This window comes from Cricetulus griseus, chromosome 3 (genome assembly GCF_003668045.3).
Source record: "Cricetulus griseus strain 17A/GY chromosome 3, alternate assembly CriGri-PICRH-1.0, whole genome shotgun sequence".
NCBI classification, from domain to species: domain Eukaryota; kingdom Metazoa; phylum Chordata; class Mammalia; order Rodentia; family Cricetidae; genus Cricetulus; species Cricetulus griseus.
Window position 1 is genome coordinate 161598628 of NC_048596.1, and position 26221 is coordinate 161624848.

Below are 26221 nucleotides of genomic sequence, written 5' to 3' on the forward strand. Positions count from 1 at the left end.
TGGGCACTGTTCTGGTTAGCCTAATTAGCACAGCCTAGAGAAAAGCCTCAATTGGGGAATTGGCCATGTCTGTGAGGCATTGCCTTGTTTATTAATTGACTTAGGAGGGCCAGCCTACTGTGAATGGCATTATTCCTCAGGCAGGTAAGTGTTCCTAGGCTATGTAACAAAAAGCTAGCTAAACATGAGTGAGTCTCCCCAGAGGGCAAGCCATCAAGTAGAATTCTTCCATGGTCCCTGCCTTTAGGCTCCTGCTTTGAGTTCCTGCTCCTTCCCTAAATGATATACTGTACCCTGGAAGTTTACCCCCCCAAAAAAAAAACCTATTTTCCTCCTAGGCTGCTTTTGGTCAGAGTGGTTTTGTTGTTGTTGTTGTTGTTTTGTTTTTTGTTTATGTTTTTTTGTTTTAATCATAACAACAGAATGAAACTAGAACACGTATATGGAATTAGTATTGAACTTAATACAAAGAATACCTGGGAAGTGGTTGTGGTTGTGATTTTTACTCTCAAATTTGTGTAACCTCTTGTCTCCTTGGGTACCCAGTTCTCTCTCTTTAAACAATGATGAGTTACATCAGGTGTTCTCATACATCCAAATTGTGTGTTTATATCTGGATCATTCCTGTTATTCTCTCCTTAACTCCTCCCCATCCCACTGATCTTCCTAAGTATTCCTTCTGCTTTCAATTCCTTTTTAAGGGAACACATGCAGTATTTGTTTCCCTGGGCCTAGAATAACATTTCACTTATCATGAAGAGAGCTCCAGTTTCATACATTTTCCTGGAAGTTGTATAATCTTGTTTTTCTTAATTGTCTGATGTAGCACAAATAATAAAAACCCAGAGATAGATATTGGGGTTCAAACTGAAGATCAGAAAAGCAAAGCATCCTAGCCACCAGAGGTCTCTTATCTACCCCAAGGCTGGGACAATCCTGTTCTCAATGTGGCTGAAAACTAATTCTCCAAATACAGAATACTGAATTCCCTGCTCTTATCTTATATACCTTGCTAGTTCTTGTATTAAAGATATGAGCTCTGTTTCTCTTTTAGACTGATACACTTGAACACACAGAGATCCATCTGCCTCTGTCTCCTTAGTCCTGGGATTAAAGGTGTCTGTATGCCACCACTGCCCAGCTTCTATGGCTGTGGCTAGCTTTGCATTCTGATCTTCAGTGGCTTTATTAGATCATAAACAGTACATCACCACAGTTGGATAGTATTCTGTTTATCTAGGTCACATTTTCTCTATCCATTCAGTTTATTATAACTTGAGGGTCTGTATTCTCATCTGTTCATCTGTTGGTACATTCATGTGAAAACCACAAAGGTTTATATTTCTGTGTCAGGGGAGTTATGCTGATCTGTAGCTCCTTATTTGCAGAACCCTTTGCAATTTAGGTATATTTGAAATCTCAAAGTCGTTTTTATTAAAAAAGAGTACACGGTATAGAGATATATTCCTGTATTCCCAACTCCTTACAAGGCTGATGCAAAGAGTGCTGCAGTCCAGGAGTTCTCAGGTAGCTTGCAGGTTTCATGGTTTAGCAGTATTCTGTCTTTAAAATAAGGGGGAAGAGGTGTAGTAAGATGTCTTAGTTTGTAAAGGTACATGACACCTTGCCTAAAGGCTTGACTTGGATCCCTGTCACTCATATAGTGGGAAATGGTTTTCTACTTCCACAGTTGTCCTCTGCCCTCGACATGCATATTGTGATACACACACACTCATACACATATACTCATGCATAAATGCATACTCATGCGGGGACACATGTTATTTTAATGTAATTTTAAAAGCAATACTGATATATATATATTATATATATATATATATATATATATATTAATTCCAGAATGGCTTTAGAGAGAACTCCATAATTATCACATTAATTTTTTCTAATAAGACATATGACTAGTCACATGAAATGGAATACATAGGCAGAAATCTCATTCCATTTTCAGGTTGAGAGCTTGTGGTACTATATAGCTACAAACAAGAGGAGCAGTCCTGGGTACTAATTAGAGGTGGTGGAGGGCAGCATAGGAAAAAAAAGATAAGCTGTAGTTATGGTTCTAAGAACAATGAGAATTATTAGCTAGTTCATCCTTTAGAATTGAGGTTGAAGAAAAATTCATTTTTTGAAAAGAAATGTTTCAGTTAGAAATGAGCAAAACTAACATGATTGAACCACTTGGGGCCCAAGACACCAATCAGGTTAGTTAACACAGAGAGAGAGCCATGTGAAGAGAGTGGGTAGATGAAGAAGGGTGTAAAGGTCCACTGTGAAAATCATGACACTGTCAAGATTCATAAAACATTTTTGACTAAATGATGTAGAAAATTGATGACCTCATTGTTTTCATTAGTGATTTGGGAATTGGAGAATATCACCTCCAAAGATTTTGAAAAGACCACTCAGGACCATGCAGAAGAAATTGGTTTTTGTTAGGATCCATGAGAAATCCCCAAAAGACTACTAGTCACAATGCAATCTCCAAGAGCATGTGGGGTAGCACATCCATACAAAATGGTGACAACCCTGAGAGGGGCATGTAAGTTCCTTTAAGCACAGCTACAGGAATTTTAAAAGCAGTGAGACCTTTCTACTAGGATTGGTTTACAAAAGTGACAATCATATTACATTTCTAATTGGTTAGGGCTAGTGGGGCGTGGGGACAAAGCTATAGCTTTTCCATTCTTGGACAAGTCCTAGGCTCTGCCTTTATTTGGTTATCACCTGTGAGAGGTGGTGTTAGCCCAGACTTTTCTGCCTCATCCAGTGTCAGGGACATTGGTGATTGATTGCCCTTTGTTTGTGGGCTGAGGCCTAGTTCTTAACTGAGTTATTAGGGGCCTGTCATACATTTGCCTGACCCCTCATTCTCCCCTTGAATGGTGCATCATCTCAAATCCTGGAGATGCTTCTTCCAGGTTTACAGGTGCTTTAAAACCATCAGTTGGACCATGGAGAACTGTTCCTTAACAAACCTGATTAAGGTGATAATGATACAAGGTCCACAAGTCAGGGCTAAAAGAAGAAGAATTAAGGGACTAGCTAAAGCCCCTAAGTGGGTGATTAACCAGGGTGACCAATTGAATAAAGATTCATATCAGCTTTATTGTCAGAAAAGGATTAAAGGAAACAGAAATGGAAAAGAAATCAGATTGATTATCCAAAGTTGCTGTCTTTATAACATTGAAATAGAGAAGGCGCAGCATGCTGCCAGGTGGCTTCCTTTATGTTAATCTCAGTGTAGCTCTCTGCAGTCTCAGTTGTCCTGCATGGCTGCCAGCTGTGGGCTGTGTTTATAATCAGGGTCTATAGCACAGAAAGGACAGGAAGGAAAATTACTTTCCAGAAGCATGCACTGAAAACTCCAGGCTGATCAATGTGGGACCAGAATTTTGCAAAAAAAGAAAAATCCCTTTTACTTTTTTTTTTTAAGATTTTTATTATGTATACAACATTCTGTTTCCATGTATATCTGCACACCAGAAGAGGGTACCAGATCTCATTACGGATGGATGTGAGCCATCATGTGGTTGCTGGGAATTGAACTCAGGACCTCTGGAAGAGCAGTCAGTGCTCTTAATCTCTGAGTCATCTCTCCAGCCTCCCTTTTACTTTTTAAAAGGCTATTTTTTTACTCTTCAAAGCTTTACAGTTAGTGTGTGTGTATGTGTGTATGTGTGTATTTCATATAGCCATTTTAGTTTCTAAATGTTATCCAATATAACATAGTTCTGTGTTTTACTTAGTTCTTATGAATAGCCCTCATAAACAGTGACATTACCTCATTGAAGAATTATAGTTGGATCATTAAATGGATTTATATTTTATTTCTGTACTGTATAGTACTAATTAGATTCTCACCAAAAGTAAGCATTATATTTGAAAAACTAAGCATAGCAGGGGACTCATGATAATGTAATAATCACAAGAATTCAATGTGTTAAAAAATGTACTTGGGCATCCCAGAATATATCTTAGTCAGTGGAATGATTGCTTAGTGTGCACAAAGCCCTGAGTTCAGTATCCAGCATTCCCCAAACTACGTGTGGCACTCACAGCACTCAGGAGGTGGAGGCAGGAGAATGTGAAATTCAAGGTCATTCTTGGCTTCTCAGAAAGTCAGAGGTTAGCCTGGAGTATATGAGACCATGTCTTAAGAAAAAGAAGACAGTAATATACTGTGGAAGATAAGTTCATACTTGAATTTCAGAAGGTCTGTAACTATTCTCTGTGTCACATGTGTTCTTATGTACATTTCTTTTCCTTTCTTTTAGGTCTCTTTTATTCAAAACCTTGTATTTTGTGTAGAAAGAGTTTACCGTGTTCCTGATTTCGGTGTCTGGGAAAGAGGAAGCAAATACAATAATGGCAGCACAGAACTACACTCGAGGTATTTGCCCAGTTTTGAGGGCAGTTTTAGTGTTGTTTAAATGTATGGATTTGAATATAAAACTAAAACTGTTTTCTCCTTGTTAATTCCAATACAGCTTGTTTTCCTGTCTGTATTCCAAATAGGATTCACTTACACCAAAAGCAGTGTTCTTGGCATCATAGACTGAAAGTAGCCAGGCCTGTCTCCCACTCCTCACCTACAGTTCAACCCTCTCTTTAACTCACCACTTGGCCTTTCTGGGAAACCATGTTGTATTTTTTCCTCTGCAGTTACATTATTTGAAATATCAAATATATTATGTCTGAATACCAACTGTATATGCAATGCATGTGAGATTCCTTTCCTTGTTACAGCGATCGTTTCTATCTAAACCACAGGCTCACAAAATTTTCAATAAAACTTAGCTTTCTCTGTATGACCACCATCACATGTTGAACAGTACTTTGTGTTTCAATAAAGCAACAATAGCTGATGACTGAGGTTGGTAATTTGTAAGTTCTCTGTATGTATTGTTGCTGAAGAAATAGCTTTAATAAGTGATGACACCTTTTATTTATCCTAATTCAGTGCCCCAGAGGTTATTGTTTGACTGATTAAAGAGCAGTACAAGTCTGTGGGCGCTGCTCTTTTTCTGAAAGGTTGTGAACTAAAGAATTTAAACAAAAGTTATCACTAATAGGTGGTTTGATTTGTTGAGAATTTGATGAAAAATAGAAACAAGTCTAGAAAATACTGGTTAAAAATCTACATCTTTGGGGCTGGAAGGATGACTCAGTGAAGAGAATGTTCTGGTATTACAGAGAGGTCCTGAGTCTCCTCCTCAGTAGCCATTGTCTTGTGGCTCATCATTCCTGCTCCAGGTGATCTGATGCCCTCTGAAGGTATCTCATGTGCACATGCCCCCAAACAGGCACATATATACACATAATTAAAAGGTAAAGTTAATCTTTTTAAAAAAAGAATCTATAACTCTATGTTTTGGTCAATTACTGATCCACAACAAATTAAGCTAATGTAACATGCTTATTTTAAAGTTAAGTGAATAAGTTATGTAATCATCATATATGGCTCTATTTTGTCTCCAAAAGGAAGCTAATGATAGCTTATAGGGTTGCTCCTACAAAATATATAGTGATTTAAATACACTATATAATTTTAAATGCCTAGCACTAGTGAGAACTAGAACTCTGATGTATCACTTATTTAAGAACATTTCAGTATAAAAGACTGAAATAAAAAGGACTTACCTTACCCTGATAAGCTAGTATATTGGCCATTCTGTATAGATTTTTATGACATGAAATGTTTTACCTGTAGAGCAATAGCAGCAATCAGTGAATTTAGTGAAGTAGAGAAATTCTGTAGGAAAGCTCAGTTTAGACACTAAGTATGACAAATACTCAAAAGTTCTAATGTTTTATTTCTGCTAGCTTCTAAATTAAGTCTTCAGCATTCTGACAGCATTTAAATTACATGAGGAAAAAAAGGATCTATGTAGACAACGTTGTTTTAAATTTCTTCTTTTAGTATTAATGTCCCTTCCTTATTTTTTAGTAACCACTTAATTGTATGCTGGTCTGATTCCATTGTATTATTTTCATCCTAAAATATTTGAACTAATTTTTTCCATTTACAGAAGTTATCATAAACTCAGAAAGAATTCTAAGTGAAAAGCATCTTTGTCACTTGCTGTGAATAGACACCATTGCCAAGGCAATTATTATAAAAGAAAGCATTTAATTGGGGAGTTGCTTACAGTTTCAGAGTCAGCCCATTATTACCAAGGCAGTAGGCAGAAAGGTATGGCTCTGGAGCAGTAACTTAGAGCATTGTATCCAGATCTACAGGTAGCTAGCTAGGAGAAGAGGGTGCTAACTTAAGCTTTTGAAACCTCAAAGCCCAACCCCATAAGTTTTCCCAAACAGTATCTCTCCCTGGTGACTAAGCATTCAATTGTATGAGCCTACGGGTGCCATTCTTATTCAAACCACCACAACTAGTTAAGTGTAATAGGACTCTTCAGTCATTTACCTGAATCCCATTGCAATAGCATCCTTATCTTTTATAGGGTAGGGCTTCAGTAAAATGATCTATTGCTGAGGTTGGGGAAATGGCTTATTTGGTAAAGCACTTATCTTAGAATTATGAGGACCTGTTTTGATAACCAAGTCTCACGTTAAAATGCAGGGTGTGGTGGTGCTCTGGGTAGGCAGTAACATGTAGATACTTGGGGCTTGCTGGTCAACCAGCATAGCTGACTGGGCAAGGTCCAGGCCAGTGAGAGAGCCTGTCTTGGGGGGCGGGGGAGGGGGGAGCTGTGATTCTCTTGAATCTGGCATCTGCTGTGTATAGTAATGCTTGTGGTGAGTATTCATACTCTCCTTACTTTTTTGAGTCTTTGTCATTCACTCTGTGTCTGTGCTTTATAGTTCTCTGTAGCAGGAGTGGAGGATAGGGGATCTGACTGCTGCCTTAGCTTTGGCTCTTCCTTCCCCTGGCACAATGAGTGATGCCCTTCTAAGCTGTACTTTGTATCCAGGAAGGCTTCTGTCCCTGTGCCACTAAAACACTCATTTCTGGCATTCTGAGACTACCCTACAGTCCTCCTCTTTGCCACCTATGCTTATCAGTCCTTTAGTCATTGCAGTCGGTGGTACTGAAGAGTTACAAAATATATGTTTAAATCATACAAAGCGCATCAGCCCCTTTTATAGAGGTGTGTATAATGTTTCCTCCTTAAATTATACACACAGTAAATTGGGATCAGAACTGGATTCCAGGTGAAGAACATTAAGGTGAAAAATAAAATAAACCCACTACACTGTGTGTTCAAGGTTATCTTCAGTTCTTGACATCCAACTCTATAGTCTAAATTTACTAATGTTTCTTAGATAAGCTCCAGATTATTGTTGGTATTCATCCATACTCTTTACCCCTTTATCTGAACAGCCTCATCTTTCCCAGGGCAGCAGTAGAAGGCTCTATTAATTGCTCCAAATTCACCACTTCTCTTCAGTGTTTCCTGAGTAACCTCCTCATCTGCTGGATATATGCTTTTTGTGCTGATTTGGCTTTTTCTAGGTCTGAGCTTCCAGAGTCTCCTGGGACAAATGGGGTGACACCAGATCATGTTCTTTCTTTCTCTCCTGCTCATTCTGTAAGGCCTGTAATAAATGCTCGAATGGCACTTTGGTCCCTATTTATAGCAGCACCAGCTCTCAACTCCTGTTACATATCCAAATAATCTCAAATTGCCTCTGGGGCTGCATTTAAACCTATACTCCTCTGCTTGGTGAAGACTCAAGTTTTACCGACAAAGTATCCATTGAGTCCTAAGCCCTAACCTTAATGAAAAGTTGTTCAAGCATTAACTCCTAAATAGGCTCTTACATTCAACCGCATCATTCCCTTGCTTGGGCAGTAACTCTTGTCCTTGAGATTAAAGATGACATTAGAAGTAAAAAAATTAAAAATCAATTTTTAAGTTTTATATTCTGCTCTCCTTGCTTTCTAGTAAAGAAAAAATATTAGATTAGTACCAGTTTAATTCCTTTAATGGCCATTTTTTTTTCCCTGTGGTATTCATTATTTAAGATAACTACTTGGGTTTTTTGTTTGTTTTTGTTTTGTTTATTGAGACAGAATCTAACTAACTCTGGCCTTGAACTAACAGAGATCCTCTGGCATCCATCTCCCAAGTGCTGGGAATAAAAGGGGTGTACCACTGTGCCCAGCCGACTTATTAAATCTTAAATATTTTTTTTGTTTTCTATTTTGATGATTATAGAGGCATCTCCCTAACCTATTCTGCTTCATTTTGTGTGTTTTTCATACTGAATCATTTGTGAACCTCAGTTACATTTGCAGTACTATAAAGTCCTTGTCCCATAAATATGATTGAGCATCTTAGGAAGGTAAGGCCAGTGGTCTAAGCAGAAGTTTGTGAGCCCAGTTTCATGCCTGGCAGTGTGTATGTTTCCTGGTATCTTGTAAATTACCTATCCCAAATCTTACCATCTCCTCTAGAAATGTTTTTTTTTATAACAAATCATTTTACTACAATCTATCCTTTAAGTAATTATTGCTATGTTTTAGCTTTCTTGAATGAATGCTAGAACAAAAATGTTGTATCACCTTGCCATTATCTTATCAGCATATGTTCTATTGAACAGTCACTTAGTAGTCCATAACTAGTAATAGGATCATGAATTCCTTGTGCCATTAAAATATTTCTTAATTCTTTTAACATCACAGATCATTTGCCAGTAAAATCTAAGATCACACTAGAAATAAGTTGCTGTTGCCAGGGATTTAAATAACTAGTGAATAACAAATTAGTGTGCTGTCAATTTACAGCATGTCTAATTACTTAATTATATTTGGAAAGAAGATTAAAATATAAAGGAGTAAATGTGTATTTTAATTAAGGTGCAGTGTTTACTTCTTTTGTAAAACCATTTACAAATTCATTCTATAGCCATTTAATTGCCACTCCTTCCCAGCCCAACTGCCTTTTGAGATGTTGTCTTTTTTGTGTTTACAAATGGTCCAACCTCATGCCAGGATAGGCTCCAAAGTTACACAGAGAAATCCTGTTTCCAAAAAAACCAAATGGTCCAACTTCTAGACTTAACTGATCCCCCTGATTCGGCCTCCTGAGTATTTGGGACCCACACTAAGCAAAACAAAACTGATGTTTATAATACCAGCACTTGAAAGGTGGAAACAGAAGCAGGAGGAATAGAAGTTCAAGACCATGGCTACATAGTGAATTTGGAGCTAGTTTGGGCTACATAAGACCCAGACTCAAAAAATAAAAAGATAAAATTACCTCCCTCTCCACCAAAACAAGACTTATTACAAAACTACAGTAATTTAAGATCGTATGATTTGCCAAGAACCAATAAACATAGAGGTCAATAGAATTAACAGTCCAGAAATAAATCTATTCATATATGGTTAATTCATTTTGATAGTACAATGACCCAATTAAGAATAGTCCTTTCAATATGGAATCATGAGACAAATGGATAGCTACATGCAAACCAGTAGATGTAGCTCTTACTTCACACCATGTACGGAAATAAACTTGATGTCACTCAAAGACTGTTCATAGAGTAAAGGATTACCAGCCTACAATCCACACTGCCAGAGAAGCTAGTAAACAAGGAGGACGCTAAGAGAGACATATATGGTCCCCTGGAGACGGGGAAAGGGACAAGATCTCCTGAGCAAATTGGGAGCATGGGGGAGTGGGGGAGGGAGCTAGGAGAATGAGAAGGGAAGAAGAGGAGGGGTAAGGAGGACATGAGGGATCAGGAAGTTTGAGTTGGGGGAAGAATAGAGGAGAGCAAGATAAGAGATACCATAATAGAGGGAGCCATTATAGGTTTAAAGAGAAATCAGGCACTAGGGAAATGTCTATAGATCTACAAAGATGACACCAAGTAGCAATCTAACCTACAGAGCAGAGTCTACCTTAAATGCCCTCCCCTGATAATGAGATTGATGACTGACTTATATGCCATCCTATAGCCTTCACCCAACAGCTGGTGGAAGTGGAAGCAGACACCCATAGCTAAACACTGAACTGAACTGGAATCCAGTTGCAGAGAAGGAGGAGTGATGAGCAGAGGGGTCAAGACCAGGCTGGTGAAACCCACAGAAACAGCTGACCTGAACAAGGGGGAACTCTTGGTTCCCAGACTGATAGCTGGGAAATCAGCGTGGGACTAATCCAGACCCCATGAACGTTGGTGTCAGTGAAGAGACCTCTGAAATCTATGGGGCCTTTTATAGTAGATCATTATTTATTCCTAATATAGGAATAGACTTTGGGAGCCCATTCCACATAGAGGGATACTCCCTGAGCCTAGACACAAGGGGGTGGGCCTAGGCCCTATCCCAGAGGACATGACAGACTCTGAAGACCCCCTATGGAAGGCCTCACCCTCCCTGGAGAACAGAAAGGGTATGGGATAGGTAGGGTGTTAGTTGGAGGGGGAGCAGGGGAGAAGGAGAGGCAGAGGGAACTGGGATTGATATGTAAAATAATCTTGTTAATTTAAATAAAAAATGGAGAGAAAAAAAAGACTGCCTATATAGGAAAACCTACAGATGGCCAAGAGGAAACTGAGCAAAGCAGTTGTGACCTAGGATTAGGCAGTGCTTTCTTAGAGCTGATGCCTGAGGCACAAGTGTCACAAAAGGAAACAATGTTTCATGCAGTTTTTTGTAAGTGAAACGTTCATAGACTCAATGCACAGGATTGGGTACTATATGCATAGTTATTATATGCATATCATAGTTACATGGTTAGTTTTTGTCCAGAAATGTCCAAACTTTCTAGAATACATGTATGAACTTGCATTTCCAACAGCAGTAAGGATGTGGTTTGTCTCTATCTTGGTGTTGTCAGTAGTTTTTATTTTAGCCATACTAGCTGGCTTATAATGATGCCTAATTCTGATTTTATTTGGCTTTCCCATTGGCTGATAATGTTGAACATCTTTTCATGTGTTTATTTGTGGTCTATATATCCTTTTTGGTAAAAATGTTTCTCTATATTTTTGTCAATGTTCTAGTTAAAATTTTTTGCTGATTTTTGAGAGTTCTTTATATATATATATATATATATATATATATATATATCAGTCTTTATTTATTTATTTGTTGGTATATTATTTATGCTTTTGATGTATTTGATAGCTCTTTGCATAGTTTTTAATCCTGGAGATTTTCTCCATCCCAGCCCCCACACGAAGTTTCATAGTTTTACATCTTACATTTCCATTCACGATCCATTTTCAGGCAATGCGGTATAAAGTGTGAAGCTGATATTGAGATTGGGAGGGTTTGTTCTCTTTATTTGCCTGTATGGATGTTGAGCTCTCAGCACCACACCTTATAGACTGCCTTCACTCTTAAAAATAAAATGGGGTAGGGTAGCTCAGAAGATCACTTACCTAACAAGGTGAAGGCCTAGAGTTTGAACACTAGTATGAAAAAAGTAAATTTAATTAATTAATTGACTACATGGGCATAGGCCTGGCAAGATGGCACAGCAAGTAGAAGTGTTTGCCATGCAACCTGATGGCCTTAGTTCAATTCCTGGAACCTACAATACAAACAAAGAACTGACTAATAAAAGTTGTTCTCTCCCCACCACACATGTGCCATGGCACACAGTACATATGTACATATATATGTATATACATATATAAACAATAATTTGTTATCAATAATAATTTTTAAACGTGCATGTATATCATATCTGCCTATTGCTGAATTGTGTGTCTACCAGTACCACATGGACTTCATTACAATTATATAGCAATATGATAAGTTTTGCCTGATTCTTCTGCTTTATTCTTTGTTTGTGTAATTATTTTTAACATTCTCCATATAAATGTAGAGTAATCTTGTCTGTAGCTACAAAAGTCTTGGGATTTTGATGAGCTTTGACATCTCTTTTAATAGACTCCTTACATAGACAATCAGGCCATTTGGAAATTGAACATTAGCTGTGGGATTTCTGTAGATCAAATTTCATTTTCTCTACTGAGAAGTTTTCTTATGAACAGACAATAACTTTTTCTAGATTCCCTTTACCCATTGGATGCTATAACTGTATGTTTTAGAGTGTTGATATGACAGTTTACATTGATTGACCTTTTTATTATTAAACCAGGCTGTATTCCTGGAGTAAATCCTACTTGGTTATGATGAAAGTTCATTTCACACCTCAGGAGAGGTATATAGGACACAGGGCACTATAGGCTTCATTTTGTATCATATGTGTATCTTTTGGTACCACAGTAATGTTTGTTTTATAATATGAATTCTACATGGGAGAACTGTGTTCAATTTATTATTATTATTTTTAAATGTTTGGTATATTTGGTTTTATTATTCATTTTAAATATTTGATAGAAATCCAATGAAATAGTCCTCAAGATTTTGTCATGACTATTTTTTCTGTAATTATAATATAATTGCATCGGTTGGGTGTTGGTGGCACATGCCTTTAATCCCAGCACTCAGGAGGCAGAGGCAGGCGGATCTCTGTGAGTTCAAGGTCAGCCTGGTCTCCAGAGCGAGTGCCAGGATAGGCTCCAAAGCTACACAGAGAAACCCTGTCTCGAAAAACCAAAATATATGTATATTTAATTGCATCATTTTACACCCGCCCTCTAATACCTTTCCTGCCATCTTTCAAATTTGTGGCCTCTTTTTCTTGAATTATTATTATTACATATATATATTTGTATACACACACAACCGACTGGGTCTGTTTGGTGTTGCTTGCATGTATATTATTTTAGGGCTGACTTCTTGGTATGTATTTAGGGGGCTCACCCCTGGGGAAGATTAGTTCTTCTCTCAGCGGTTACTCTTCCCTCAGCCTGTAGCTCTTCATTTAAGGGTGGGGTCCTATGAGATTTCCCCTATGTTGACATGTCAACTCTCATTGCCGTTGTCAGATTTTGTTTAAGAAGCCATAATGTTGAGGATTCATGGATGTAGCTTTCCTATCATATCTGTAAGACACAGTCCACAACAGACTTCTTGGTCCTCTGGTTCTTATGATATTTCTTCTCCCTTTTCCACAATGTTCCCCAAGTCTTTGGTGTAATTCCATTGTAGATGTATTAACTGGGGCTGGACACTCCATGGTCAGCTGCTGTCAGTATTTTGACTGGTTGAGGTATTCTGTTATGGCCCTCATCTGCTGGAAAAGGAAGTTTGTTTGATGAAGGGGGAGACCTACACTTATCTGTGAGTATAAGGATACATATGTAGAATGCTGTTAGGAAAGCAGAAGCAGCACTAGGTTATCTTAAGCTCTCTGATCTCACTAGGTTGCCTAGATTTAGAGTACCAGTCATGATTTCTTTCCTGTTGATCAGTCCCATTAGATAGCTGTTGGTTACCACCAAAATATAAATGCCACTATAAATGCCACTATTGTACCTTTAAGGAATCTTTCCCTGCTAGTCATTGCTGTTTTCATTGGTGTCACAGCAGGGAAGGACTATTGATTGCTTTCCTCCCTTGGCAGCTTGCATAGTATCTTCTGATCCTATGAGAGCTCGTCCTCAAGAAGGGAATTTTGGGGTCAGATCAAGCTTGAATCCTCCCAAGTTCTGTGTCCAAAGTTGGTGATGTCTTTAGCAACAGGGTCTTACCTTCAGTTTCTGGGAGGCAACCAAGGGCAACAACATGGTCAACTCTAAAGGAAGTTTCTCATGATTGGTGATGGGATTTTTGATAGTCTGTGGCTCTTGGAGAAGGCATTATCTTCCCAAATGGTATAACTATAACTTCATTCAAATATAAACTTACATATATTATATATAATTTTATGTTAATATAAAATAATGTAATTCCCTATGGCTATTTCAGACATCCTTAGTGTTATTTATTCCTTTCTCCTCCTTCTCCTTTCTATTGTCTCTCCCTAACCTTCCCTTATAGAACTATCAAGTTTATTAATTCCTTATTGAGAAAACAGTAGTAGTTTGTGTTTTCTTGCATTTCTGGGAACTGGGGAGTTCGTAGGTTACAAATTTATGCATGTAGGATTGTTTGATGTATTTTTATTATTCATTTTCTGACTTTAGTGTTTGGTGTTGCTCACTATGTCTTACATTTTGTTTCTTTGCCAGGCTTTCTAGATATTTGTCAATTTTAGCTAGTGATACTTTTTTAAAAATCAGTTCTTTATTTCATAGCTTTTCTGTTTTTTTTCTTTTTGATCTTGAATTTCATTGATTTCTGTTCCTGATGATATTATCAGGGTTTAATTTGCTCCTTTACTGGTGAAGGCTTAAATAGGTAAAGGTTTAGATAATTGATTTGAATCTCTTCTAAATACATGCTATAAAATTCCTCTCCAGTTTTGCTTTAGCTTTTCCATATATGTTTTGACGCGTCAGACATTGAGTATGTCCATTGTTTCCTTTATTTCATGGGAGAGGTCCTCTGTGAGCCCTGTGGTTATTAGAAGGGTATGCCTTATTTAGAACTACTATAAGAGAACAGAAATTCCTGTTATTTTTCTGCTGCCAATTTCACTTTCATTCCATTGCTAACACAGAACAGTGTGACTTAAATTATTTTATATTTTGAGCTTCCATTTACAGCCAGTGTATGGTCTGTGTTGGTGTATATTAGTATGTACTTTTAAAAGATGAATATTTGGAGCCAACATGATGATTCAATGGGTGAAAAGCTTACTTTGAAAGCCTTACAACCTGAATTTGGTCCCTAGAACTCACATCAGGGTATATGTAGGGAGAAATGACTTGAAAAAGTTGTCCTCTAGCTTCCACACATGCACCATGGTACATGTACCAGGACATATGCACACACATGCACATGTACACACCACACACACACACACACACACACACACACACACACACACACACACACACACACTATACACACATGCAAACAACAATAGTAAGTAGAATAGAATATAATGAAATAAAACTTTAAAATATTTGTGTGTTTTACCTTATTGTATAGATCATTCTAGAAGCCAGATCCCATTTATAGCAGCATTAAGTCCTCCTGTATCCGAGTTCTCATCAGTAGTGACATTAAATCCTCCTGAATCCCAGGTCCCATTGGTAGTGACATTAATTCCTCCTGTATCCCACGTAATTCCTCCTGTATTGGTAGCAGCATGAAGTCCTCCTGTCTCTTAAGTCCTTATATCCTAGTTCCCATTGGTAGCCCCATTAAGTCCTCCTATATCCTGCTGATTCATCCCCTTGTTCTACCAGCTGTTTAAAGTGGACCGCTGATGTTTCTGGTGTGATTGTCCTTTCATTCTCTCTGTTCTGTCACTTTAACTTCATGTAACTTGAAGCCCTATGGTTGGTTCATATATACTTAGCACTACTATCTCTTCTTGTTGTGTTGACTATTCTATCATATAATGTCTCTCTGGTAATTTTCTTTGCTCTGAAGTCCACTTCATCTATTATTACTATATTCATCCCTATTTTCTTTTGATTAGTGTTTACATGACATATACCTTTGCTATTTTTTTCTTTCATTCTACCTATACATTTGAAATGAGATTCTATTGGCAGTATGTAGTCATATTATAGTTTAACTCTGCATTCTGTTTTAATTAAATATTTGAAGGTTTATTTCTTATTTTTGTATATTTGTGTATCTGTGTGCACATGTGTACAGATGACCCCAGAGGCCAGAAGAGAGCATTGGATCCTTTAGAGCAGTAGTTCCACCCATTATGAGTCACACATGCTCTGATTAAGGTAGTAACTGCCATGCTATACCCTGAGGATGGTGTCCTACAACAAAACTATACACTCAGCCAGTCATTCTGAAATTCGACATGTATGCAAACACCTGGAGAGCTTTTAAATATTGTTTATTGGGACCACCCCACAGTGAGGAGTGAAAACTGTCATTCCTAGCACACTCCAAAGTGTTGCTGCTGTGGCGGCTGCTGTTGCTGTTGCTTGGGGACTTCACTAGAGAAATAACTGGCTTGATGACGGTTTGTTCATTTTCAATGATGTGAGCGATATGTACCATCGGGTCTGAGTAAAACAAATACAGATGTGCAGTAACTAAAATAAACTGGACTTGAGAACTTCAGTTTTACAAGAAACGGGCATGATCTAACAAGGACAAAATTCACGCTGCTTGGAACTTGTATAGACCATAAACTAATGGCGATTTTATTGGATCCTAGAAAGTGCATATTTGAGTGGCTATGCTAAATTACATTCTGTAACAAGTATATGACACACAAAATCTGTAAGGCTGAGAATTGACACCAGAAGAACCAGCTCCATTGATGTGTGTAAAGATGTCCAGCTGGACGGTGACTGCATAGGGCTCACCCCCAAGTTCACCATTCTTTCTTGAGTTCATGAACGGATATAAAACTGCTTCATTCAGTAGTAGAATCTAAGTCAAGGTGAACCTAGAAAGAGTTTTCACGGGTGATTAGTATAAAAATAAAATTAAAATAATGAAATGTGGGACTGGTGTTTTTCTCCCATTGAGGTTGTTATGAATATTCCTAAAGAGACTTGTCTGTGGTACCTCAGTTAATAGTGTCTTTCCTTCTCTCTAGCTCTGTTGGTTTAGCAAAAGCAGCCTTAGAAGCAATTAATGGATTTAACCTCTTTGGAAACCAGGTAAAAAATTATTTTTTTTATTATTTGCATGTTTACATAATTTTACTCTTATCAAAGTCATTTCCTTAAAACTTGTGACTACATGAAATGTAAGTGGAAGCCCATGATTGAACAGCTTTTCTTTGAAATAATTAGCCATTTAAAGTTTAGCTTTCATTTGGTGGTGCTGGTATCTTTTATTTATTCTTTTGTTTGTTTGCTTTTACATCCCGACCACAGTTCCCCCACCCCATCAACCTTCCATCCTCTCCTCCTCCCCCTCCATTTCTTTTCAGAAAAAGGCAGGCCTGTCATGGACCTCAACCAGCCATGGCATATCAAGTTGCAATAAGACTAGGTACCTCCTCTCCCATTAAGGCTGGACAAGGCAACCTGGTAGGAAGAAAGGGTCCCAAGAGCAAGTAACAGAGTTTGAGACAGCCCCTGCCTGCTCCCACTGTTAGGAGTCCTGCAAAACCAAGTTACACAACTGTAGCATATATGCAAAGGGCCCAGATCAGCCCATGCTGGCTCCCTGGCTGTTGGTTCCGTTTCTGTGAACCCATTTATGTCCAAGTTAGTTGATTCTCTGAGTTTTCTAGTGATATCCTTGACCCCTCTGGTTCCTACTATTCTACCTCCCCCTCTTCCGTGGGATTCCCCAAGCTCCGCCTAATGTTTGGCTCTGGGTTTCTGCATCTGTTCCCATCAGTTGCTGGATGAAGCCTCTCTGATGACAATTGGGCTAGGCAATTACCTATGAGTATAGCAATATATCTTTAGGAATCACTTTGTTGACTTTTTTTTTTTTTTTTTTTTTTTTTTGCCAGTCGAATTTGGTTCTATCCTATCCCTGTGCTATCCAGTCTCTGGGTCCTGGCCCTCCAGGCAGTGTCAGGGATGAGCTCTCTGTCATGGTATGGGTTTCAAGCTGGAACAGTCACCATTGTAACACTCCTACAATTTCTGTGCCACCTTTACTCCAGCACATCTTGTAGGCAGGACAAATTGTAAGTCAACTATGTTGTAGCTGTGTTGGTGTCCTGATCCTTCAACTGGGTGACTTGCCTAGTCACAGGAGATGGCTGGTTCAGGCTCCATGTCTATGAGTCTTAGCTAGGGTCACCGTCATAGATTCCTGAGAGTTTCCATTGCACTAGGTTTCCAGCTTGCCCCAGAGATGCTCCAACTTCTAGTCATCTTCCCCAGTACTCTGTCCCTTCACCCTTCCCCCACCCCCACCTGATCCCTCCTGCTCCCATCCCTACTCCCTCACTAATACCCCCCACTCCACCACCCTACCCCCTCCCCATCCACTAGCAATGTCTATTATTTACCCTTCACAGTGAGATTCAAGCGCTGCCCCCTTGAGCCTTCTTTGTTCCTTAGCTTCTCTGGGTCTGTAGATTGTAGCATGGTTATCCTTTCTGTTATGGCTAATATTCACTAGTGAATAATACCATGTTTGTCTTTCTGGGTCTGGGTTACTTCACTCGTGATGATCTTTTCTCCCATCCATTTGCCTTCTAATTTTATGATGTCATTGTTTTTCACAGCTGAGTAGTACTCCATTGTGTAAATGTATCATTTTTTAAAAATCCATTCTTTGTTTTGAGGGACATCTAGGTTGTTTCCAGTTTCTGGCTATTACAAATAAAGCTGCTATGAACATAGTTGAGCAAGTGTCCTTATGGTATGGTAGAGCATCCTTTGGGTATATGCCCAACAGTTGTATAGTTGGTTCTTCAGGTAGATTGATTCCCATTTTCTTAAAAACTGCCATATGGATTTCCAAAGTGATTGTCCAAGTTTGCACTCCCACCAGCAATGTAGGAGTGTTCCCCTTGCTCCACATCCTCTCCAGCATGAGCTGTCACTTGTGTTTTTAATCTTAGGCATTCTGACAGGTGTAAGTTGGTATCTCGGAGATGTTGAACATTTCTTAAATACTTTTTTGGCCATGTGAGATTCTTCTGTTAAGAATTCTCTATTTAGCTCTGTACACCATTTTTATTTAGAGTGTTTGGTTTGTTGGTGGCTAGTTTCTTGAGTTCTTTATGTACTGTGGATATCAGCCCTCTGACTTGATAAATTTGACTTCTGATGTTAGATGACCTTTCTGTTCTCTGAGTCATATCTGAGGAGTTTCACATTTTTTATGTGTCCCTGGCATTATGCACCATATAGTGTCCATGTCAGTTATAATGTTGGTTTTAATTTAGTGCACTTCAATGAATGGTTCATGCAGAGTTTTTGTAATGTCTGCATCAAAGATGGGAAGTTGTGGGGCTAGTGAACCTTGGCAGCCTGTAATCATGTCTGAACTCTCTCTCTCTCTCTCTCTCTCTCTCTCTCTCTCTCTCTCTCTCTCTCTCTCTGTCTCCCCCCCACCCCCCGTGTGTGTGTGTGTGTGTGTGTGTGTGTGTGTGTGTGTGTGTGTGTGTGTGTGAAGCAGATCCCAGAAAATCACCTTGGATTTTGATGAGATATTTGAGCAATTTTTGCACTTAAAGAATCTCACAGCTGACAGTGGATTCATATGGTTCTGTAAGAAAATGAGTAAGAGGAAGCTCAGTATTCTGGGCCAAGAACTAGGCTAGTTTTCTTCAGGAGCATTTGTAGATTCCTGAAATGGCACAGCAATGTGACATTTCATGTGGTTGTAATTAACAGCTAGTTACTGGGGTTCTTTTTATAGGCTCCACTAAAGTGATAGGAAAAGGAAGCTCCATAAGTAAGTTAACAAATTATGATGGGCTGGGAGTCCTCTAGTGTTTCTCAAGGCATCCTGGATTAGAGCAGAGGGGTTTAATATAACCGCAGTTTGGAAAGGTCAAACCTTCCTTGGCTGCCAAGGAGAAAAATGAGTGGGGCTGAGTGTCCAGGTTAGCTATGACCCTGGCAGTGATTGGCTTGGTTTTGGTCATGGTGTACCTTACCTGCCTTTGAAGTACCCACTCTTCTCCAGGCACTTTCCACGATTATCAAGGCTTTTTCTGGAACATCTGAGTTGCCTAATCAGGCATGTTAAGTCTTAGCTATAAATGTTCTGCCAATATTGTTTCTTAATGTGTTTTTCAGTCTTATGTGAACATTAGAATCATTACAGGAATTCAGAAGGCAGTTGTTACACCTAGGCTCCCTCCTGACCTGGAATAAAGGAGGCTGTAGCCTCCTTGAAGTTTTAATTCTGAGGAACTCTAAATTGCAGCCAAGAGCATGGCTGTTTTAACATAACTATGTGCTACATGTTACTAAATGGGCTGTTCATTTATTATTTCAGGTAGAAATAGAAACAAAGTAGATCTTTTTTCCTTTAGCCACACAAGTAGTAATGGGAATAGATACAGTGAAAGGACAGTCATAAAAGCCTATTCAGGTGAGACACAACCTAAAACCAACCAGTTGACAAACCAAAGTGTACATGAAAAGTAAAAAATGAAACAGAAACTATCAGATCAACTAGTATTCCAACTACTCTCAGAAGTGATGGTTCTGGCCATGAGCCTTAAGGGGAGAGGGGTGCTCTTCCATACTGCTAAAGCTCCTATCCTCATGGTGATAGTCAAGTTTAGTCATCTTGTGCATTGGTCAGAACAAGCACCGACAGATCCCAACTTTGAAAGAAAGATTGAGTTGTAAAGAGGCTCTGGGTAGAGTCAGCATATTATGCAGAGTTGTGGTTTTAGGAAGTGGAGGATAAAAATCAATCTGAGACTAGAGAGATGGCTCAGTGGTTAAGAGCTCTACCAGAGGTCCTGGGTTCTATTCTCAGCACCCACATGGCAGCTCACAACCATCTATAACTCCCGTCCTAGGGGATTTGACAACCCATCTGGTTTCTGTGGGCAACAGGCACACACTATGTGAGACACAAACATACATGCAAGCAAAACACTTATAAAATAAATATCAAGTAGCCAAAGTTAAGAGGTTCTCTCAAATAATTTCTATCACATCTTTTCCTGTTCTTGCTTTAATTGTGGGAGACAAGAAACTGACAAATGCATGGAGGTCAGAATCTGTAATTGGTGATGATGGATTGCTCATGTTCTGCAGTGTTTAAAACAGAGCCGACATCTGTGTTCCTTTGAAATCTGCAAGTGATAATTCTGTGTGAGCTTTCCTCAATGACTTCCAAGACTTGCTTCTAACTGTGAAATAGCTGTCTTTGGCCTTGTGTAGTTTTGGGTTTTGCTTTTTGGTTTTCCCCTCCTGGAAATCGGGCCATGATGCCTATAGTGTGGTATGTATTTTTATACAAATGGTAGAATTCACTGGTATTTTATCTCAGTGTTAGGAGGTGGTCACCTCATGAGATTATTTTCCCTTAGGCATTCATCTTAAAGGTTGGTAGATAAAAATTGGTACCTCAACAAATACTTGATGAGTTTAAGTAACTAAGTTACTTATTGTGGCCAGGAAATAGTAGTTTATTGCTTATTTTATCACATAATCTAGTTATCAAATTTGCCTTTTTAGCCAAAAAATAACCTTTTATACATTATATATTTTAAAGGTCCAATTCCAGACAGATAGTTAATGGTCTACAAATACATTATAGCTTCTGTTGTTTTGTGTATTCACAGGCCCCTAACCTACTTCAAACTGTCTGCTTGAGGCTGCTTCTGCCAGAATTCAGGCCCTGGCTTTGTCCTCACTTCTCCCACTGACCTGGGGACTTAGTGCCACTTTTCTATCTAAGCCAGGTGTAAGGTTCTCATATATCACCATGTGCCTCACATTTGAGTCAGTTGTGTGTTCTGGAGCAGTGTTCAAATTCACTCTTGTTTACCTCACAGTAAATATGTTGTCCTCTGATGAGAACAGCTGCTCCAGGATGCTTTCTGAAGCCAGTAGAAATGTAAGGAGCCCAGGCCACAGTATAGTTATTGAGAGATCCTCACTCATCTGTTATCAGATCACTTGCCAGGGTTAAAGACTTGTTGAAGATGGTTTTCGAATGAGGAATCATTGAGTTTTGCAAGATAATGTTCATGGAGAACACAAGTTAACAGGAACCACACATAACTCCTGAGTCTGACTCTTGGATCTCCTGACTGGTCCTCCTAGGCTTAAAATTTCAGTCACGTGATTGAGTCCAGATATTGGAGTTTCCAGGTGTATGAGTCTTTGATGTTGGGTGGAATTGGGATAAGATCTAGAACATGATTTTAAAGCTACATAAAATATATAATGCCTGGGTTTCTCACTTATCTTTTTGAGTAATTTCTGTAATAGAAGCAATCTTTCTAGTTCTCTATTATTATGTGTTTTAAAATATTTAGCTTCCCATTAAAGTTGTTCATTTACACTGTGCTGTTGAATAAGAAATACACTAATGTCTAAGTGGCAAAAAAAATCCTTAAATATTGTTGCAGACCAGTTGACATGTTTTATTATATATGTTCTTTTATTCAAGTTTCTTGTTCTTTTTTCCCAAACTTTTTTAGTGTAAGGAAATTATATAACCTAATGCTTCATTAAATGAGTTTCTGTGGCAGACTGGATTTTATCTCTTTGCCCTGTTGGGCTAGGATATGTCATCTTCAATTGGAGAGATAGCCCTAGCCACATGTGGCCTTTTCACAAGAGGTGTGCAAAGGACTTGCTAGTGTTGTTGCTTAAAATTCTCTTACCATCACTTTGTACCTTCACATATTTTTATATACCTAATTCTAGATTGTTACCTAAACGATTTTAGTTTGATCATATAATCAAAATTATTTCAGTGTTCACAACTCAGATTTATTAATATAAATTATCTCTTGATTTATCTCATAATCATACTAGCTAAACTGTTTCTTCATTAAAATGAATAATTTTTTAGACATGATATAAAATCAAAACATTATTTATAAGAGGTAAATATTAAAATAATATCTAATGAGTGTATGATCGTTTCAGGAAATTCAGGAAATATTTAAAGCATACAAAAAGAAAATAAAGGGCTAGAAAGATATCTCAGGAGCACTGGGTGCTCGTCCAGAGAACTCAAGTCCAATTCCCAGAAGCCACATAGAGGCTCACAACTGTCTGAACTCTGGTTCCAGGGGATCTGATGCCCTCTTCTGGCCTCTGTGTGCACCAGACATGCATGGGGTACACAAACATGAATACAGGCAAAGCATCCTGTAAAAGAAATAATGAAAATTAAGGTCCTTATTAATCTCTTACACAATTGCATTCAATGATAGGAAGCTTTTGAATTGTTTTTTCTCACAGAAAGAATGCCACATAGTTTACAATTCTCTGAAATGTGTTTCTTTTTCAAATTCCAGGGCTGTTCTTGGTCAGTTATATTTGTGGATCTCGACGCTCACAATCGCAACAGGCAGACACTATGCTCACTGTTACCCAGAGAATCACGCTCTCATGTGAGATGATGTGCAACATTACAGTCTTTATGCTGTGTTATTTACCTTTCAAGAAAACATGCTACAGTGTTGAGTTCATTCAGGATAAGGAGATGCGATGCAGATGTGTCTACTCTCTCTAGCTTCTGAGGCTAGACAGGAAGTAAACAGTGTTAGGCAAAGCTGTCTAGTCCTTTGAGTCTTCTGTTAGACTACAGAAAAATAGACATTATTTTTCTATTTTTAACAAAGGAATTATTGTTTTTATGATGGGATATAAAATGATTCATTTTAGCAGGGCATAGTAGCAGACCATGTTTGACTCTTTGTCTTATAAAATTCTGTAAACTTCTTGTACCTGATTGTACATTCTCCCAGGGATCATTTATTGCTTTATCCTTAAAAAACTACCCCAAGTAGAATAGTTAACCATTTTATAAGAGTAATGCCAGATTGTAATGAATATAGAACCAATAAGGAAGCATTATCTGTTTATTTAATGATGCTCTATCTACTTATTCCACCGTTTAAATAGTCTTTGGCTGCATTCTCATACATTGCCACATATTTTAGTGAACATAATTTTTTGCTTTAAGAAATTAGAATAGTGTTTTTCCATGAGCAAGCATGTTTCCATTCAATAAACAAATTTCTGTAATATAAATCTAATTGCCTCTGCTGTATGAATTCTAATGATACTAATTTACTCAATTGTCAGACCTTTTGTTTTTTCTTTTCACTGTTATAGGCAAATTGCTATGTTAACTAAGTTGTGGTAATAAGTATTAATTTTTACATTCTGTTTAGTTATAATCTTTAAGTTACAGCCTAATATTGTAGTTGGAAAATTCTTTTTGTTAATGAATAAAGTGTTACAATTCTGTCAGGTTTACAGAGACTTGTCGTAGAAACATCTGTCTGTCTTAAGCTCACTGCCACTTGATAAGCTTTTTCACTTTACTTTGACATGATGCTTCTTGGACTATTGGTCATGTCACTGCAGACACTTACAGAATTTTTATCTTAATGACCCCAGAACACAGACGCTGCCCTGCTCCCATGCATCAGTTACCCTGCATTTGCCTTGGATGATGAAGTTCTGTTCAGCCAGACACTTGATAAAGTGATCAGAAAATTAAAAGGAAAATATGGATTTAAGCGTTTCTTGAGAGATGGGTATAGAACATCATTGGAAGATCCCAACAGACGCTATTACAAACCAGCTGAAATTAAGGTACCACAAACTGGTCCATCCCAGCACAAGCAAGTGGTTAAAAGCATGTATCCAGGAGACTAACTTCTTGATTTGAGATCCTGCTCCATCTGGTTGTGTTTAACATTGTTTATTGCTAAAAATAATATCACCTCTACCATGAGCTTTTTCTGGGGATGGAATGATTTTATATATCGAAGCTTAGACTTACACTTGATACATAGTAACTGATCAAATAGTGTTAGCTCTTTGTATGGGCCACATGGATTCATTGGTTAAATAATATTTTTTATCATATTCAGTCTTTTGCCTATTTCTCTTGCATGGTTTTGTTTCTATCCATGGTCTGCTTTTATTTTTTTGAGCAAATGATGTCATTAAAGCTAATACTTTGAGCCAGGCATTGTTCATGGGTTTAGTGTGAGCACTTAGAAGCCAGGGGCAGGAAAAGGCAGATCTCTGTAAGTTTTAGGTCAGTCTGGTCTACATAGTGAGTTCCAGGTCAGCTAAGGCTACACAGAGAGACCCTATCACAAAACAAAACAAAGCTCCTTGTACTCCTTCACCCACTCCTCCACCTGCTGGGTACAGCTAGAGAAAGTCACTGACTATGAGTAGGTGCCATGCCAAATACATTATACCCATGTTGACTCAGTGCTTCCTTGTCACTATTTTCTCTTCTTGTCACTTCTGCTATATGATCCCATAGGAAGGTCCCTTAATAAACAAGCAAACCTTGGGCACAAGCTCTCAGTTCTTTGCCTTATTCCTGCTGGGAAGCTTTTGTTTCTGTGTGGCAGCCTCCACTGCATCTTTCCCTTCAGCAACTCTTACCCTCTGTGTCTGACCTCATGGAAGCTTCTGCCTCTCTTTCTTGAGGTATTCTATATGGAGAAATACATAGATACAGACACACATATATATTTCTTTGTGTATATACATCCTGTTTTTTTTTTTTTTAACTCGTTTTCTTGGAAATCCCACTGAGTATTTTCTTTTCTGATAGGACATGTGACTCTGTTCTACACTTTCCCCACTTCTACCTTCCCTCCATTTTGCTTCTACCAGCTTAGTTTTTCCTTTGGCATAAACACAGTAATGCCCATTACTAAAGATATGAACAAAAAACCCTCCCTCAACATTTATTCTTGTCAGTCTCCTGTCTTCTGTCTGTAGTCATGGTCCTGCAAAGCGTGTTTTGTATCTTGTGTATAGACTTAGGGTATGGTTAATTTACTGGGCTACAGAAATGGAGACAGAAACAATTTACGTGACAAAGAGTAATTCCGGCTCACAGTCCAGGGGCTACAGTCTACCAAGGCAGGGAAGGCATGTCTTTATGTGTGTCTAACAGCTCTGGCAGCATGAGCTATATGTACTTCATGGGCAGTCAAGCTGCAAGCAGAGCCTGTCTGGATTATAACTCTCAAAACCTGCCTCCAGTGCTTGCTCTACTGGCTGCCAGCCCAGCCTTACCTCAGAAAGTTCTCACAGGCTTTCAAAACAGCAGCAACTGACTGGGGATCCCTTGATTGCCTCCTCCTAGCTCTCGGCTGACTCCAGGCAGCTTCAGTGGCTGGCCAGGGTCAGAGTGGTTATTGCGTCTCTCACCTTACTTTGCTGAATCTCTTGGTGTCTGTATCAATTCTGTTCTCTCTTTTGGAGAATTCTGATTGCTGTGACCACATTTTCCCCGCCATCCCTACTCTGTCAGTCTCCATCTCCTTCTACTTCTGTGATCCACTTTCTCTGTGCTTTTCTTCCGACCACACTCTCACAGCTATTGTTGCTAATAATGTGTTCTGTCCCCTACTCAAAGTGTGCCTTAGAGTGTCCTCCTTACGTGTGCACCTGCTGTTCAGACGTACATCTTTGGTGTCCTATAGGCTGCCTGCGTTTAGCTCCTGTTCCTCTGCCTAGGCCCATATCTGAGTCACTCTAGGCATTTCCTTACCACTTAAGCACCATTTAAAAAAATTTAAACATGTTACTGGGTGATGTGTCTGTGTGTGTTCACACACATGCACACACATGCACGTGCCCATCTGTATGAGCGTGCAACAGTGAGCTT

The 26221-nt window shown here is 38.6% G+C and overlaps 1 protein-coding gene across 10 annotated transcripts in view; it reads left to right on the forward strand.

Moving 5' to 3' along the window:
- Positions 1 to 26221, forward strand: part of Phkb (phosphorylase kinase regulatory subunit beta) — a 189094-nt gene that overhangs the window by 66558 nt on the left and 96315 nt on the right. For all 10 annotated transcript variants that reach the window (XM_027406294.2, XM_027406288.2, XM_027406296.2 and 7 more), the window contains 4 exons: positions 4296 to 4411; positions 16539 to 16602; positions 22863 to 22958; positions 23974 to 24171. In XM_027406294.2, coding sequence (XP_027262095.1) covers positions 4296 to 4411; positions 16539 to 16602; positions 22863 to 22958; positions 23974 to 24171 — 474 coding nt within the window. The remainder of the gene's footprint in view (positions 1 to 4295; positions 4412 to 16538; positions 16603 to 22862; positions 22959 to 23973; positions 24172 to 26221) is intronic.